The sequence below is a fragment of the Ptychodera flava genome, chromosome 10, assembly GCF_041260155.1.
Source record: "Ptychodera flava strain L36383 chromosome 10, AS_Pfla_20210202, whole genome shotgun sequence".
NCBI lineage: Eukaryota > Metazoa > Hemichordata > Enteropneusta > Ptychoderidae > Ptychodera > Ptychodera flava.
This window is the reverse complement of record NC_091937.1, coordinates 31,641,957-31,659,202: the sequence shown is the minus strand read 5'-3', so window position 1 is coordinate 31,659,202 and position 17,246 is coordinate 31,641,957. Positions and strand designations below refer to the sequence as shown.

At 36.4% G+C, this 17,246-nt stretch overlaps 1 protein-coding gene across 3 annotated transcripts in view; it reads right to left on the bottom strand.

Annotated features, from left to right (window-relative positions):
* LOC139142526 (four and a half LIM domains protein 2-like) overlaps positions 1-17,246 on the bottom strand; it is a 63,971-nt gene that overhangs the window by 40,244 nt on the left and 6,481 nt on the right. For 2 of the 3 annotated variants that reach the window (XM_070712482.1, XM_070712480.1), the window contains exons 2-4: positions 15,078-15,163; positions 13,183-13,363; positions 9,323-9,559 (exon numbers count right to left, since the gene is read on the bottom strand). In XM_070712482.1, coding sequence (XP_070568583.1) covers positions 9,323-9,559; positions 13,183-13,363; positions 15,078-15,163 — 504 coding nt within the window. Of the gene's footprint in view, positions 1-9,322; positions 9,560-13,182; positions 13,364-15,077; positions 15,164-15,358; positions 15,493-17,246 lie in introns of those variants that run through there. The other variant, XM_070712481.1, reaches the window with a different exon arrangement.

The following is a 17,246-nucleotide window of genomic DNA, read 5'->3' as shown; positions in this document are numbered from 1 at the left end:
CTCTACTGCATTAAAACTACCTACAAAAAGTATTTTATCCAAATAAAGGCTTTCAAAACATCACCACTGGGGCCATGTGGAGTTTTGACATTATTTGGTAAAGGCTTCTTCAATTTTATCAGTTTCTGAACAATTTGAAACTTAGAATTTAATTTAAGGATTATTGGTTAAAACTATGTTCCAAAATTATTGATCATCTTTAAAATTCAGGAGTAAATTGAATGAGAAGTCGATGTTTGGAGGTGCTAAAAATTGCATACTTGTCATGGTAAAGTTATCAGCAACTAAGATGGTCTCATCATACCACCTGTCAGACATGCAAATTTCCTTTGTTACAAACATTTAAAAAAATCAATACCCTTTCTTTTTGCCAACACAGATGCAACTTATTCCCTTAGTTTCCTTGAAAATATTGTGTATGGCTGTCAAAAATCTATGTCGACAAAATCACAAAATTGCTATCTCCTCTGCGCAAAAGGGGTTGATCTTCTCATTATTCACCGTGAGAAATTAGAGAATTATGATTATCAAAACTATGGTCCCAGAATTTTGATATATGGACCGAGTGCTGTTCTGTGTACAGAAGAAATTTGCTCCAGTTCAATGAGTGATCTCCGTGTGTACGGATCATGGAGAATTGTGGGTAGCCTCACTTACTGTGAAGCGTGGTCAATATCTCCGTCAATAAATATGTGAGCTGTTCAAAATTTCTCATTTTTCTAGCAAAAATTCAAAAGAAATAATGATAAACTGCGTACTAGAGGACGTTTCACTGAGAGTTGGTCGGGTTAGGTCTCGGAAAAATCGCTCTCAATTTTTTGTCTCGGATTTGGTCATATACACTGCCCTATGTTGGTGAAGAACCTTATATCGCGAGAAAGAGCGAGATCTGGGCTTTCAAATGAGTATTGTAATGTAAGGGATGTTTTGATTGGCTCACCTTCAAACATGCGTTTCAAAATCGGCGATGTAAATATTAGGTGCTGCCATGTTTCAGATCGCCGTTCCCGGTACCGTTTCTAGCTCAATTTTGCAGTTTATTCAAAAAGTAAGTAGTTCATATAAAGAAATAAAACATAGGGCCAAAGTCCCTGAAGCTACTATAGACATGGATACACAGGGTTTTCAGTAGAAATTTGCCCAGGCGGAGAAATGTAAATTATAGGTGGAGAAGGAAGCCGAGGTTGGGGTGGGGACGTCGTGTCGCGGCGGCGGCGGCAGCGTAACATTGGCAAGGTATTTTGAACAGCAATTTATCCAGTTTTGTTGAATGTCAGTGTAAAAAAGTCTGTATTTTAAAAACAAAAACTGTTTGTGGTTTTTTGTGTTAAAGGCGGAGCCTCCCTTTAAAAGGACGCCAAGGTATGGCGGCGTTCATTGTGTAGGTGGACACCAAACAGGCAACATGCGGGCACACGCTCCAGAAAATGTCACTTTTTAGTTTTCCCGGCCGCAAAAACACAGACAGACTGCCAAGCGGTCAGCGTAAACGTTGCTGCCGATCGAACTCTGTGGTTATATTCAAAGTCCAACGTGACGTGAAGACAATTTTTTAGGAAATTCGAGCATTTGTGGTGAGGAATCAATGACTGTTGGCCATTTGAACCAACTGTCAATCAAAAGTTTGCATAAACTCTGTGTGCAGGATTAGCAAAATGTGACAAAAGGTTGAGATCAGTTTGTGTAATTAATGTTATAGAAATCAAACATCATACTGGCCATGTGTTTGACTGGGAGGAGAACTCCACTAATGCAAGAACCTGGGATTGAAAAGTGCGGCTTTAAGTAGAAACAATGTACCATCTTACTCATATCATTTGTTTTGTTTGTCCTTTCTTCACTGTGTCACTGTCTGATGACATTTTCCATGAGAACACAAACAGTTACAGAGATGGTCAGTGCCCTAAGTTATCATCCTATGTGTTGATATTACAGTGTACCAGAATCAACAGGGAAGCAACAGTAACTTTTGTTATATTCAATAAAGAGTACTACAACTACTGGCAGATATTCCATGAATTTGGCGAAAAACTTTTTTGTGATTAATGCCAAACTGAATGTAGTATCGAATTTACATTTCAATCAAAAGAATATGTTTTTCATATTAAAACATGTCACACTAAAATTATACAGGAGTCATTAGAAAATCCCAGGTAAGTAGTTCCTTTTCTCTTTCAGTTTAAAGGGACAAACTTCACAAAGTCAGTTTTGACTTTTTCTGATATCAAGAATACAGGGAATACTTGCATAATAATTACACTCAGTATGCACAATGATGTCAATGCAGAAACTCAAAGTGATGAAAAGTGTGAGATACAACCCCTTTATTTACCAATTCAATGAAACAAAAAAGTTAGCTGCTCTAGCAGTAAAACAACTTGACGTACAGCCTCAGGGTTGGCATTGGAGTTTGTTTTTTATTTTCACCTGCAGTTCACAAAAGGCCTCTAAAAAGTTTGTGAATACACATTTCAGTTAGATGCAACAAAATGACAATAGAAAAGTGTTTTCAGTATCAGTAACAACTATAATGGGCTTCCTACCTCTATGACTGACCTTTTAAGTGCAATACACTGAAACTTGTGAAAGAAAAATATTGTCTCTTTTTTCCATAAGCATATGCTGTATGAAAGAAAATACACAAGTCCTGAAAAATATTGTGTTGCTTTCTTTTCCCCCAGCAGTCACGCACTAGTACATGTATCAATAGCAAAAAAGAAAAACATTGCATCGCCACCAAAACAAATGAGGGGAAGTCTCCAGCTGGCTGTGATGTATCTAATGAACTACGTGAATAATATTTACATAAATTATAAATTTGCCTACCGTCTGCAAATGCTACAAATTGGATATTTTTACCGAGAAAATTAACAGAGTTCACGCGGGGCAAAACACGTTATTTATTACTAGATTCAAAACTTAGTCGATAAAATTGAGACACTTTTTCCAGCATTGAAAGGTTTCATGATCGGGCCATTTACCTACAAATGTACATGAAAGCATGGATCGCGTGCTAAATTTAGAGCAGGCGGCAGATACGGTAGAGCATGCCCATTCCACTTTCCTTTGAGTTGAAATCACAAGAAATATACGTGAAAAGCCAGCCCTGAGACGTACAATATTTCTCAAAATTTTGTACACCGCCAAATCACCGTTTTCGGGGGTAAAATATCGAATTGCAACCACAACCGCGAGTTTATAACTGACCACTCTCAGGATTTTAGCATTTTAACGTAGATGGTTGATCACGTAATTCTACTTTCTAGAACAGTTCTATAAACAAATCCCTTGCTCTGGCGTCATAGTCGCGTACGCGTACTTAGCGCACGTAATACAACATGTTGGCGATGCATGACTTTGATTTCGCTCTCTGAAGAACACCTCACCAAAATACTAAAAAAAAATTGATACATTCATCGGACGGCTGCACTCGGCTCATTACCACATCAAAACGTGATCGCTGACAGCTACACGCTTTCCTATGGCCGGTCGCTATTGTTTTGACTCGTAGCAGAATAATATTATATAGGGCTCAGCCCTTGGTGTCGCGCCAGGGGTTATTAAAGATTAGCAATGTTATTTGTATTGATTCATGATAAACTGTAATTGTTACTTCATAAACGTTTATATGACAAATACCGGTATGCCCAGTTCCCTCTGATGAAAGCAGTTCACGTACGTACACGACTTCAAACCCTGCAGCAGGGCAGGTATAGATTTTCTGTAGCGGGTAAAAATTTTGGACAAAAATTGGCAATTTTTTTTTTTTTTTTTTTTTTACAATGATAACAGCCTATTGCGATAAACAAGGGACGTATTATGCAATCATTATCATTGCAATGGTAACCGCACTGCCAACCTTCCACTTGCAAGCTGAAAACTATAGCGTTCGGTCTAAAAACTGGCAATGTTTGAATCTAATTATTGACACAGGGGGCGCTCTTCTATAATTCAATCCAGCATTCTTTGCGTATCCCCCGTTCGTATGCACGACAGTTTTCTCCCTTTATCTATATTAACGATATTTTGTATCAGCGACAAGGTGCATAATAACATTTACTGGTTAATAAAAGAGGTATATTTTATAAAAGGCATGTTATATAATAGTAATTTGTTTCGTTTTTGTTTATTTACGAGTACTCAAAAAAAAAAAAACATGGCGGCGCCCATGAAAGAAGGGTACACTTCCGGTTACTCGCATAGTATATTATGAATAAGCGCATGCGTAGTCAGTAAGCCGCTGGCGCGACTATTAATGAGGTCAGGGAAATATACCCAATGATATTGCCGCTTACAGAGGACAGGCGTACTTTCACCCAATGATATAAGATATTAGAACAGTACACTGACCTAGTCTGACCTCGCATAAAAAGACGTTGTATGTATACATATAGCCCAAGTTGTACACTTTGCGTACGGAGCCTGGCCTACACTATACATGTGCACGTTCGTCCGTTTTTGGCTCGTTTGTCGCGCCAAGCCCAAACGTCGTGTACTTTTGTCACTCAGTCGATGGTCATAATTTGTGAAGTATTAACCAAAGTTTGTGCCATTTTATAATATTTTCCCCAAATTACAGCCGGCGAAAGTGCTGTCACAGACGTACAATTTCGCCGGCTGCCGGCTTCTAATGAAAACACTGATACAAAATTAAGTATTTCCTGACTGTATGAAATTATCTCACTTGGGTCATCCTTGGGACTTGTAAACCAAATATTAAAGCTGTCTAACCAGCGGTTTTGAAAGAACAAGCAACTTACCCAACAGTTGATAGAGCTCTGCTGTGTTATGTAGAGAATAACCTTTTGTGACACTTGTATTGATGAAGAAGGTGGATATCTTTGATTAACATTGTAAGTGAGTTCTGTTGAATAGTTGAGACTGTACATACTCAGAGAAAGCACACTGAAGAGACAAATGTTTGAAACTTAAGAAGTTCAAGGTCATCAAAAGCATTATAAGGAATCATGTAACTTTCATTGCACTGTTTACACAGATTGCATAATTGCTATAAATAGCACATGAGGAATCTTACAGCCCAGCTTTACCATAAAAACCCTATCACTTTGACCACTCTTTTAATTGACCACTCTATTTTTTTCTTCAAAAAGTAATTTTATTTTATCCTTACCAAGTCAACCATAAATGGAAATTAGAACTTTCTCTATCTCTATCTCTATCTCTATTGACTATTTTGAGCAATTTCTTTTAGATAACATACAGGGCACAATAAATGACGGTTCAGAATATGTCAAAGCTGGGATTCAGGAAAGTTGCCTTTACATGTTTTAATCCTCCAAGATGGTAAGCATTTCACTATGAACTGTCAAAAAAAGTTGAACTTTCTGATAATTCTCAGTGATTCTGCTGCTGAAGTATATGCTTAGGACATATGTCCTAAATCGAGAAAAATCTTTAGGACAATCCCATAATCCTTTGTGGTCACTTGTTTACCTAATCGCAGCGTTTGTATCAGAGAATATTGTTTTTAACACACGCACATATACACCATAAAGGTACCAGCCTTGTTGGTTACCAACAAGGCTGGTACCTTTATTCAGAACCTACAATACACTTGGAAATCTGGAACACAAACAAATGAAACAATAAATTTTGAATGTGAATACATCTCTGAGCTGTTTATCCCGTGAATTGTCAGAAAGATGAAATTTCAAGTCTCAAAGTGAGGTTCACAGACAAATTACAGTGAGGATATCACATAACTGTGGTATCTTCACTGTAATTTTGTAATTTTGTTTCTGAAAATTACTTTAGAACTTTAAATTTTAACTGTCAGACAGGGTCATCTGCAACAGAAAAGCTTTTCCATAAGATGGCCCTGTCTTCACTCAAGACACTTGAGAGATCCATCTCAAATATTTAGTGTTCCCTTAATTTTAACTCTCATCACCATATCTTGATCGTTAACAGTTAAACGATTTCTGAGGGGTGTGAGAATATGATTTTGTTCAATAAAACTTTTTGTGAAACAAATACTGACACTGTGTTGAATCTAGGATCAGAGAGTAGGGGCATTTTGGCCCATGGACTTCAATTTGGGGGCTTTTTTGAAAATAAGGGGGGCATTTTTTCATTCATTAATGTCCATAAGGTAAATTAATATGTAATTATTTATCCGGTAGTATACTGTAATTAAGCAGTGTTTTAGCCAGGTTTTGCTAGCATGGGGACACAGTGACCCATAGTAGGTTTAAATGGGGACAAAGGACCCATAGGTTTAAATGGGGACAAATTACATTTTTAAGGGACATAATATTTTTCAATAAAACAACACTGTACAGTGTCATTGTGTATCATCATCACCTGGTACTATATTTGGTGTTAAATAGACTAGTCAGGTGAGTGCATTAAAGGTAAGTAATAGACCACTGGTGTTGTGTCAAATTGTACCAACATAAAACCTTCAGTATCATTTAGTTTACTGCATTCGCATAAACTGCAGGACTTCCCTAGATCACCAAAATGATTAGCCAACTCGTTAGCCAAATGAAAAATCTTGTAGCCACTTTGAACAACTTTTAGACAGTTTACGATTTCAAGTGTGGCAATAGCTTTGTTGGCATTCAGAAGTTCCCAATTATACAAATCAAGATGTTTTGTATGTTGTTCATGATAATTTTTACAGTAAACAAATATTTGTTCAGTTTTTATTACATTAACTATCTGTGTTTTTATGACATTAGAAGGATAGAAATATTTTTCATTTCTGGTGGTAAACTTTTGTCACCAGAAATAAAATTAGGTGGCAATTCTACAAGTCTGGTAGCAATGTGAAGTGTATATTACCACAGATACAGAATACTTCTTCAGCATTTATTCAGTATTCACAGTATGACAACTTATCATATATGTAAGCTAAAAGCTCCTCATGTGGCTAATTTATGCAGTCTTTAAAGTCATGTTGAAAATTTTGTGAGCCACACAAATAAAAATTTTAGATGAAGAAAGCATTTGGTAGCATAGTGGCAGTATAGATACAATTATTGTGGTGTTTAAGGCCCTGGTGTTGTGTCATACGGTAGTTGTGATCAAGCAGGCTCAATAGCATCTTAAGCATAATATTTTTCTTGAGGACAAAAAGGGTCAGGCCCAAATTATGTAAGACAAGCAAGACACAATGATATCGTTCATTTAATTTCCCAATGTTTTTAAAAGTAATCATTGTATTAATGATTATGATAACATTTTAGCCCAGAAATATTTTCATTTGATATTTTGATATCATCAAGAACTGTCTGGTAATGTTCACTATTGCGTCATTAAACTGTTGGAATCTGCAAAATATTAAAATCATCCAGAATCACATCATTTCTTGTAGAAGTTATAGCAATTTGAAATAGGCCAAATGGACAATTTTCATACCGGTAGTTCTACTTTTGAATTGTTGCTTTGATGTTAAGTTACCATGCAAAAATTGCAGTTCTCAAATGTGACGATTTGAAAATGGATATGCTTATTGCAACTACTGTTCACAATGTCCCTTTGCCATGACTCTTAATAAACTTTTGATTTAAAACTGACAGTCAAGCTAAATACCATTAAATTGGAAGGCACCAAGGACCTTTGAACATAAGATTGTACCTATTGGACCTCCATAGGTGGTTCTTTTGAACCATAATTGTGTACTTAAAGGGTCTTCATTCATGACATCACATGAGATGACCCAGATTCGACCTTTGAGAAAACCTCAGTTTTTCTCCTCTTCCCTTGTATTATGATTCTGTTTGTGAAAGTTTCCTTTGAAATTATGGTTTTTACTAACAAACTGAGTAGTTACAGGCCAAATTTTTATTCAAGCAAAGTAGGTAAAATTTGGACTCATAGATGACCGGGACTCACATAAGTGAGTCAGTGTATTCATGGACGTATCGAACTGCAACAATGTTTGCTTCACGTACCAGGGAATTTGTAACTTTGTAGAAAGGAGGGTAAACTGTTTCAACATCTTACAACATTTTACTTTTAGCTGTAGTTTTCTGTTGAGGAGGCAGCCACTAAACTACAGCCGACGGGGATTGCAACTTTGTGCCTCAGGGCCTGGCCGATTGAAGTTGGTTTGTGACAATTTTTTCCGGCCATTTGTCAGAAATTACAAAAAAACTTTAGGACATTTTGCAAAAAAACCGGCCATTTGCCGAAGGCCGGTGAGTAACTGAATCACTGATTCTACACTAAAATTATTTTGGCTTTGATGATTTCCTAATTAATTCAATTATTTAAAATCATATTAATTATTTTTTTCTGGGTGAATTGATAGGGTTTATACTGTACAAGAATAACATACAATGTAAGTCAAACTTTGACTAAAAATGACAAAAAAATTCCTTAAAAATACACATTTGCATATTTCATCACAATTTGAACAAATCTAAGTTGGGTTATCCCTAGGGACCTGTATACCAAATAACAAAGCTGTCTGACCAGCGGTTATGGATAAGAAGATTTTTTACCAAAAACACCTTTTTTGGCATTAATTTGCCTATTTTCAACAATATCAAAAAATTAAAAAAATAGTTTCTCAAAATCATATTTTTCATCTACACAACAAATATCAAATCAGTAAGTACTGCAGTTCTCAAGATATTTGAGTGGACGGACGCCTCACAAACGGACATACATACATACATACATACATACATACATACATACATACATACATACATACATACATACATACATACATACATACATACAGACTGACGCCGGACGCCGGACGGATACCCATCCCAATAGCTTCTATAGACTATCGTCTATAGTAGCTAAAAACATAACAGAGAATAGCTGCATTTTTAATTTTTAGCCTCATGTATTTTTTTCCACAATTTTCTTTCCCGTTATCGATGTTTTTCAATTTTGAACATGACTAAGTCACTGGTGATTGAGTGTCAATTCAGCACGTCCTGGGCGACCTGCTGGCCTCCCTTATAATTATATTTTTTTCATGCATGCTTTAGCTATTTATTTATCTGTTTACTTGTTCATTTATTTATTTGAAGAGAAACCTGTTTTTGAATTCATAGATTTAAATTAATACCTTAGAATTAGTATGAAGTAATTTCTTTTTATTTCTTTCTTTCATTCTTTCTTTCTTTCTTCTTTCATTATTCAATTATTCATTTGTTTGTGGATCTCAATCATCTGCCATACAGGCCTGAGCATGCTCGGGCCCTACTGTCATACAACCTCAACCTACAAGATCTGTTTTATTATTACATATCAACTGTTTATTTGATAAATACTACAGGCTTGCATATGATACTTGTGATTTTTGAAAAACAATAGCAACACTGCAGACACTCACCATATCCATTGGAAGGTAGTCTCTGACACGGCCAATTCCGAATGCCGTGTGGTCCCGATAGTCTAAGAAATCCTGGAATTGTTCCTTGGCTTCCTCAGATTCCAGGTGTTTCAGATAATCCAATGCCAGGTCTTGCCTCGGGATTTGCAGAATCATTTGCTTGTCACGGTTTGTCTCTCCCGGCGTGTGTAATTTGGGAATGCTGCTATTGGGTAACGAGCGCATATATTCATCGATCTGATAGAAAAATTGAAAATAGAAAATATATGAGTTGTGCATTTAAATTTTTCAAATACACTCCACAACCAATGTAACATGAAATTTTATCCTATTGAGGGCAATCATTACGCTCACTCAAAATTGAGGGTTTTAATAGTCTGGAATCTACACTGCCATTGTGTGGCTCTGCAAACATCTGGAATGTGTAAAGCCACATGATAGCTGGCTAAATTCTCGACTATGCGATGCATTTATCAGTAGATTTATTTCTGACATTAGATCAAGCTTTCCAGTTTTAAATCACAGAAAGAGAAAAATGAATTTGCAGTTATGACAAAAATCAAATACTGGTTATGAGTCTTTCCTCAGAGTGATTCTTCAAAATTTAACATTTTACATAATTTCCGCAAATTCAGAAAAAACCCAGAATGACTTTTTGTTGAAATGTCAATAGTCTGTATCCCTCAAACCAGCTTCAAAACATCAGGCAAGTGCTCTCTGAGTACACAATGATCTAAATGCTTCAACTTTGCTGTGTATGCAATATTGATATTTTGTAAAATTTGGTGAAAATTTTGGAACTAAAAAGATTCGAACACAATATTGTTTTTTTGCATATTAATGATACAACCGAGAAAGCATTTAAAAATCAGCCTTATTTTTAGTAATTTTAAACAGTAGGCACTGAAATAGCTCTCCAAAAGTGCTGAACAGATATAAAGTTGTACAGTTTCTATATTTTGCTCGTAAAATGATAACCCTGTGGGATGCTTTTGTGTCTGTACCCCTAGGATAAGAGCTCTGAGTTGAAATTTAAATATGAATGTTGGTCAAAGCTGTAACCTGTACTGTCCCACAATGCAAGTGTATAAAATCTGTCCCCTGTGACAATAGTACCCGTGGACAGACTGAATTATCCATTGAAAGGCATTTTCACCCATCAGTTCTATTGAACATGGTGTAACATGCTTGGACAGGTCCCTAACTTACCCTTATTTCATGCAATTGACAATCCCACAACCGACAAAAGGGTTATGCGAATGTTTTTGCACCCACATTCTGGCTCGACCGCAACACCATCCGATTGGAAATTATGATTTATTTGCAAGATTAGCGATGTGCTTTGAAAACCGCCAACCCCTTGTCATCGACAAAACAGTCTGTGAGTTTTGTGACTCTGAGTAGAAGCAATTGACCATGACGATGAAAGGATTTTTTGCTTTCAAAAGTGACAGAAGTTTCCAAAGTTTCAGTATATTCATCAGAATGGTATGTTTCACAAGTACTGTATACACAGTACACAGTGGTAGCATTCATGCTCTTATATAGGATGAACTGAGAGTATAAATCAGGTTTTTGATACCTTGTATCAAATGGAATAAGCCAATTCCCGAAACATAAATCAACTTTGGATATAACCACCGGAGACTCCCAAGTTTAAAAAGCTCTCATTGTAGTAGTTGCCATGGTGAACGACGCAAACGAGTTCCAGTCCGCATTTTTGGCGCAACGTACACATTCAAGTCATTGTGTATTGTGGGATGGTTTAAAGAGGGAGCCAGTCAGCCGTACAATCAAGACCTGAAAGCGACTCTAAGTGCGCATACTGTACCGTAAATGTACATATGGTACGACTAGCCAGTTCTTTTTTGAGATGAAACACCGACCTATACTGTGCCCTTCAGCCAAATCATACAATACTGACAGTTTTGAGTACACATCCCCTGTCATTACCAAGGCTATTTCAAAGGTTTTGCCTGAAGCTCAAGGTTGATCGGAAATGTACACAGGCATCTTAGTCCCTGAACATACAGCTACATGTATTGGTGCAATTAAGAAATACTTTACTAAAAGCTATGGAGAAACGGTCTATAGGCAACTGAAGTCACAAATGTTATATACATTTCTTTTCTAACCACAGTCTCAGATGCTATGCCTTCAGGGGCATAGGTCATCGGTTGTGTATATCCTAATTTTTCTGTTTGTAAACAACCATGTCACCCTAAGGCCATTAGCGGTTTCCACTGGAAATCTGTGTGTTGACAAGTTTTGACCTTAACGGCTAGAATGAAATTACTTCCCCAGCTTTTGATAAAAAGTGTCGGACAATCAAACTCCTGCAATGATCAGGAAGTTTGTGTCCGCACACTGAGATGAAGTGAAAGTTTGTGTGTATTGCCTGTGAGTATTAAAGTCTTCCTGAACTCTGTATGGTAGGTCATTTTAATTCCACAGTTACCGATATACAAGTATTGTGGCAGTTGGCTTTATCAAACAGTGAAGGAACCCCTTTGCATTTCAAACATATTATATAAGAAGACCTTTTGAAACATCTGACCAACTATCAACCTTTTTAAAACAATAATGTTAACCCTCTGAGTGCTGTAATTTCACCCACCTAAATTTTAGAGCAGCGTTTTACCAATTTTTATGAATTTTTCTGTAATTTTTTGATAATTTTGGACAAAATGGACATAACGTTTCATTGGCTGCCATTTTTGATCAAAATTTGGGGAAAATCTGGAAAAAAATTTGTCTGGACTGAAAAAATTGTGTGCTCATATTTTTTGAAGGCAACAAAAATTGATTTTGGCACACAAAATGGGTTATATAGACATTTAAATGGAAATGGTTGTGGGGAAGTCACTTCTCATACATGATACAGCGATAACCTATGCCCTTCAACTGAACTCAGAGAGAGATTAAAATGACACGTGTGAATATAAATGCTGGTCTATAAATGTTGCAGATGATGGACGCCTTTGTAAGCTCTATAACGCACAGTCACACACCTACGCCTATCTCTTTTTGACTGCATCTGGCACAGTTGCATGTAAAACTGCACTGGAACATGAAATACATGCTCCGGATGCTGGCACATGTCCCAAAATTTATATTTCCAGGTCAAGGACCTTACCAGCCGAATTACATTCATATGACTAGATAAGCCCTGCTGCCCCACCTAAAGCCAACAATTCTATATTACACAGGAATAATTGTGAACAGTAATTTCATACTTTTTCCCAGTAATATATATGTTACATTGGAATGAAATTATATTTTCACTGTGTCACCATGGTCAATATTTATATATCAACACCCAACAGTGGAAATGACAGCAGTGACAAACTCTCAGCATAACTATTTATCAAAATGTCATCAATGACCAAAAGATTTCTCACAGTATATAAATTACAGCAAACTATATTATCATGACCCTAGATAACCCAAGTGACATTTACAGATAGGCTTGCTGTATATATCAGAACATGAGGAACTGCCTTGCAGAAAAAACTGGAAGCAATAAAATAAATCTTTAACCATTTAGATATTTTAAATATTTTTAATTGTACAATTATTGGTGAAAATTTTTTTAAAAAAATTAAATGAATTTTTAAACATTTAAATATTTTAATTGAACAATTATTGATGGGAAAATTTTGGGAAAAAAATTGTGTGCCGACAGCAGTCTAGCCAGGATCCGAACAAGATATAATTAAAAGTTTTTTTGAATAATATTATTATTTTATTATTATTCATATGTGTTGAAAGAATAACTGGTACCTAAAAGCAAATTATGAAAAATTCTGACATTCGATTAATCACTTCAGCTTAAATTTTTTGGCGGGTATTTGTTTTACCTTGTCTGCTGATAGTCCAGTAGGCACCCAGGAGTAGCCATTACGGATTGCCCTCTCCTTCTCAGATTTCGTTTCACTGTCATCCGCTGACTGCAGTCCCATGTGTTCCTTCACCGTCACATAGTTATCATGTATGATGTCATGATCCAGACGTGGGCAGCGACAATTCAAACAGCTCTTCCTGTAGAGAGAGAGAGTCAAAAGAAAAACAATGATAGAAATAAACATCCATGTCAGTGACCTTCCTTGGCCTGACATCACGACCTCAAAATGGGGTCAAATTACACAGCAGCCGTCATGAATTAACCCAATGCCTTTTACCAATTTTGAAAAAAATTGTAGTCCTCCGTTTCTGAGTGAAAACATGTCCACATCAAACTATCCAAATTTGTACTGAAAAGTCAGAAACTTGCAAAACAGATGAGGAAATCCCAGTACATGTACAAACTCATACATGTATGTTTGGTCACACATGTTCATTAGGAAAACGAACTGAAAGAGAAATAATCTTGGTCCTAGTTTTTCCTAGAAATACGTAGAAGCCAAAGTTTATCAGCAATTTATAGCACCTAAGAGTTTTCGGTTCTGGATACTACACATACTTGATAAGTTTTATCAGACAATATTACCCACCAACACACTGTAAGCATTACAGATTATTCACAGATTTGTCGCTGGACATTAGTGGCAAAGTAAATTTTTGTTGTTCATATAGAATATAACAGCAACAATTTTTTTCAGCTTGAGACAGTTTTTAGATGATTTTTTGCCCAAAAATTTTGGTCAAAAACTGCACCCAATGAAAAGTTACGTCCACTTGGTCCAAAACTATCAAAAAAATTACAGAAAAATTAATTAGAATTGGTAAAATGTTGCACTGAAATTATGGCGAGAAAAATTACACGCCCAGTTCCGACAACTGCCTCCCCTTCAAAAGATTTACACCTTAATTACTGAAATACTGAATGACAGATCAGCTGCAACCACCAGATGATTGAATATTTGTGGCTGTGAGCTTGGAAAGACAACAGTCAATGCAATCTTGTACCAATACAAAAATTCAAGTTCATGCATAAAGAAAAACTAAAAGAAGTTAATAAGTTCATCTAGGTAAATATTTTTTAATTCACTGATTTTAGTGATACCCATCCAAATCAACAAAAGTAATTCAATGATTTTTTTTTATGACTGTGTTTACAGAGAATGCTTGGCATTACGGGAAAGCTCCATTAACTTAGGAATACCCGACTTCCCTAGAGGATCAATTTCACAGACCTGCCTTTACTACAATGGCACTACAATGGCACCAGCTGGATTAAATAAACATAACAATGGAACATTCACACCTTGGGGATTAAAAGTCTTCTGTTTGTCACCCGAGTTGGTCAGGCAAGAACTCGGGTTTCAGGTACCATGCAAGTTAATGCAGCCTTCCCCTAATGATGAAAGTATAGTCATGCAACCATATTGACTACGCTGGGAAAACTTTGGTTTCCTCCTAGGCCCTAAGTAAATTCTTTTATTTTGCCTCCACTCTAAATTCCAAAAGGTAAATCATCAAAAACACAAATAATTTGACTCAAAATCAATTTGCCTTTATCAACAGCTTTTGTTCATACAACATGCAGAGTCCTGTAACAATAACGTTTCAAGAGGGTACATTTTATGTCACCATACAATTCAATGGTTGTCAACAAAATAATTGGCAGCTATAAAGAAGTACGTTGTTGCAATGTAAATATCATGGTTTGATTATGCAACTTGATATCATCAACAATGGAAAATTCTGCAAGAAAATTTTGTTATCCTCCCCCAAAAAAATCCCATATGCGTATATGCAAAGCAAAGAATTTACCTGGTCTGGCCCTATTTCTGTTTTAAATTTTAATACGTACCTCCAAAAATGCTGCTGAAAACCTGGGCACTGCTCATTGCAGTTGAGGCATGGTTGACTTATGTCCAATTCTTGCACACTAATATCCTGAAAGAAAGGAAAAAAAGAAAATAGTCATTTCAAGATATAAGCTTGCATGATAAATTTTTAAAAATTACTGTTTTGCTATGGTGTATTTCTTTTGAACAAAGTTACAGAAACTTTCTCGTAGGCGTAATTTTTCGAAGATTGCACCCCATGATGTTGCCAAAGTTTTGCCAAGCTGAATGCAAGTAGCGTCACCTTACGTCTGCCTATGAAAAACAAAGCTGACATCATCAAAGTTTGGCGTCTACCGCAGAACACTGTCGCCGAAGTCTTCTCTGGAGCAGAGTCGTGAAGATGCAATTTCCAAAATGGCTAACAGCCGCCACCGCACAGAATCCCTTCCAATCTTAATTTAGGCATACGTAATGCAAAACTACAAGATTATATTTTGTTTTGATTAAATGTTTTGATGAGTGCTGAATAAGTTTTGAAGTATTTGATTTCACTTTATATGTCGTGAAAACAAGTCAAGTGGCCTTTCCTTGAACCGTGCGACCCCTTTAACGTACTGGTCCTCACACCCCTTGCGGTTTCAACGGGGCAGCAAAACATTGTGTGTGCTAGGTATGGAGTCAAAGGTCATATCAATCACACACAGGTAGCTTTTATGTTTCACTCGCAATTTTTAAGTTCATTGTCCAATTTTATTAAATCCTTTCCTTTTTGATTCTTTGTTCACAGAAGACAGTGACCGGAATCAGACCGCATCTTCTCCACGATTGCTCGAAATATTTGAAGAGAAGTACCCGGATCTTTGAGGTCACAAGGTCAAAACAGATCCTTCCAGTGGCTGAAACTTTACACATCATCACGTGAATTTCTTAAAGTATAATTTAACCCACAAGAATATGCAATAGGGTTAATTAATAAGAACCAAAAGGGCACTGCCTTTGGGAATTAATTAGATATAAAAGTCTTCTAGAACAGCGAATGTGTCTGAGGTTTCACATGCTGTTGATGCCTTGGTACTTGATTTCATAATTTGCATCTATTTTTGAAATTTCATGTGAAACTTTATCAGGAAGATCTCAGGAGAAGACGACACAAACTTCACGAACCATCCAAAGAGAAAACTGTAAGTTCTTGTTTCAGCCATTAAATCCAGCATTTGTATTATTGTGGACGGAACCTTGCAAATGTGGCCTTGAACATTAAAAATAATATTTCAAGACAAGATTTTGATGCCACCCGAATGTTGAAACAATGACACACATTGTCATGGTGCTGACATGAAAAACTCAGGAAATTGAAGAATTTTTTAGCTTCAAGCCTTCCTGCATCACTAGGCAGAACAGCAATGACTGAAACACCATAGCAACAATAAGTAGGCACTTCGGTGTCAGATTAAAAATGATAAAATTGTTTCAATATTACTCACACCAGAGACTATAGTTATCAATAAAAGCTGTTATGGAACCATGTAATCATTATCATACAAGAGTCAATTAACAGTCCTATACAATCTCATTTGATTCCAACCAACTCACCACCACATTGTTGGCTGCCGCCATGGATTAAACTGATTTTTCTATTTACTTCCTGCATACCGAGCCAGAGATGGCGATCCCACAGAGAATTTGATCAGTTGTCAAAAGAGCCTGGGTTAACCCCTGTCATCCCATTTCACGATGTGATGATCCAATTACATCATTGAAAAAGGTGGAATCATGCAATAGTAGAGGGGTGACAGGTCCACAAGTTTGCATGTCAGGTGAGCAGCTCATTGTGTTAAATTAAACACAGAACTGTTTTGCTTGTTTGTTTGTTAATTTTTTGTGGAAGAAACAAAGAGTTGCACCTCTTAATGATACTTTCAATATCTTTGTTCTGTAAAACAAGAATTATTTCTCGTGACAAATTACCAGCCCTGCCATTACAATGCACTTGGTTCAATAATATGCAATGTAATTGCCGACAAGTGAATTCTAGTTTCACTTAAAATTTTATTGACAACAATAGCGTTGGCCATTCCACACATACAGGCAACAAACTGACTTGTTGAACAAATTGGCATTTCAATAAAACTTAAGAGGTATACGAAGAAACTATAGTTTACGACCACAACACAAATAAATTATGATGG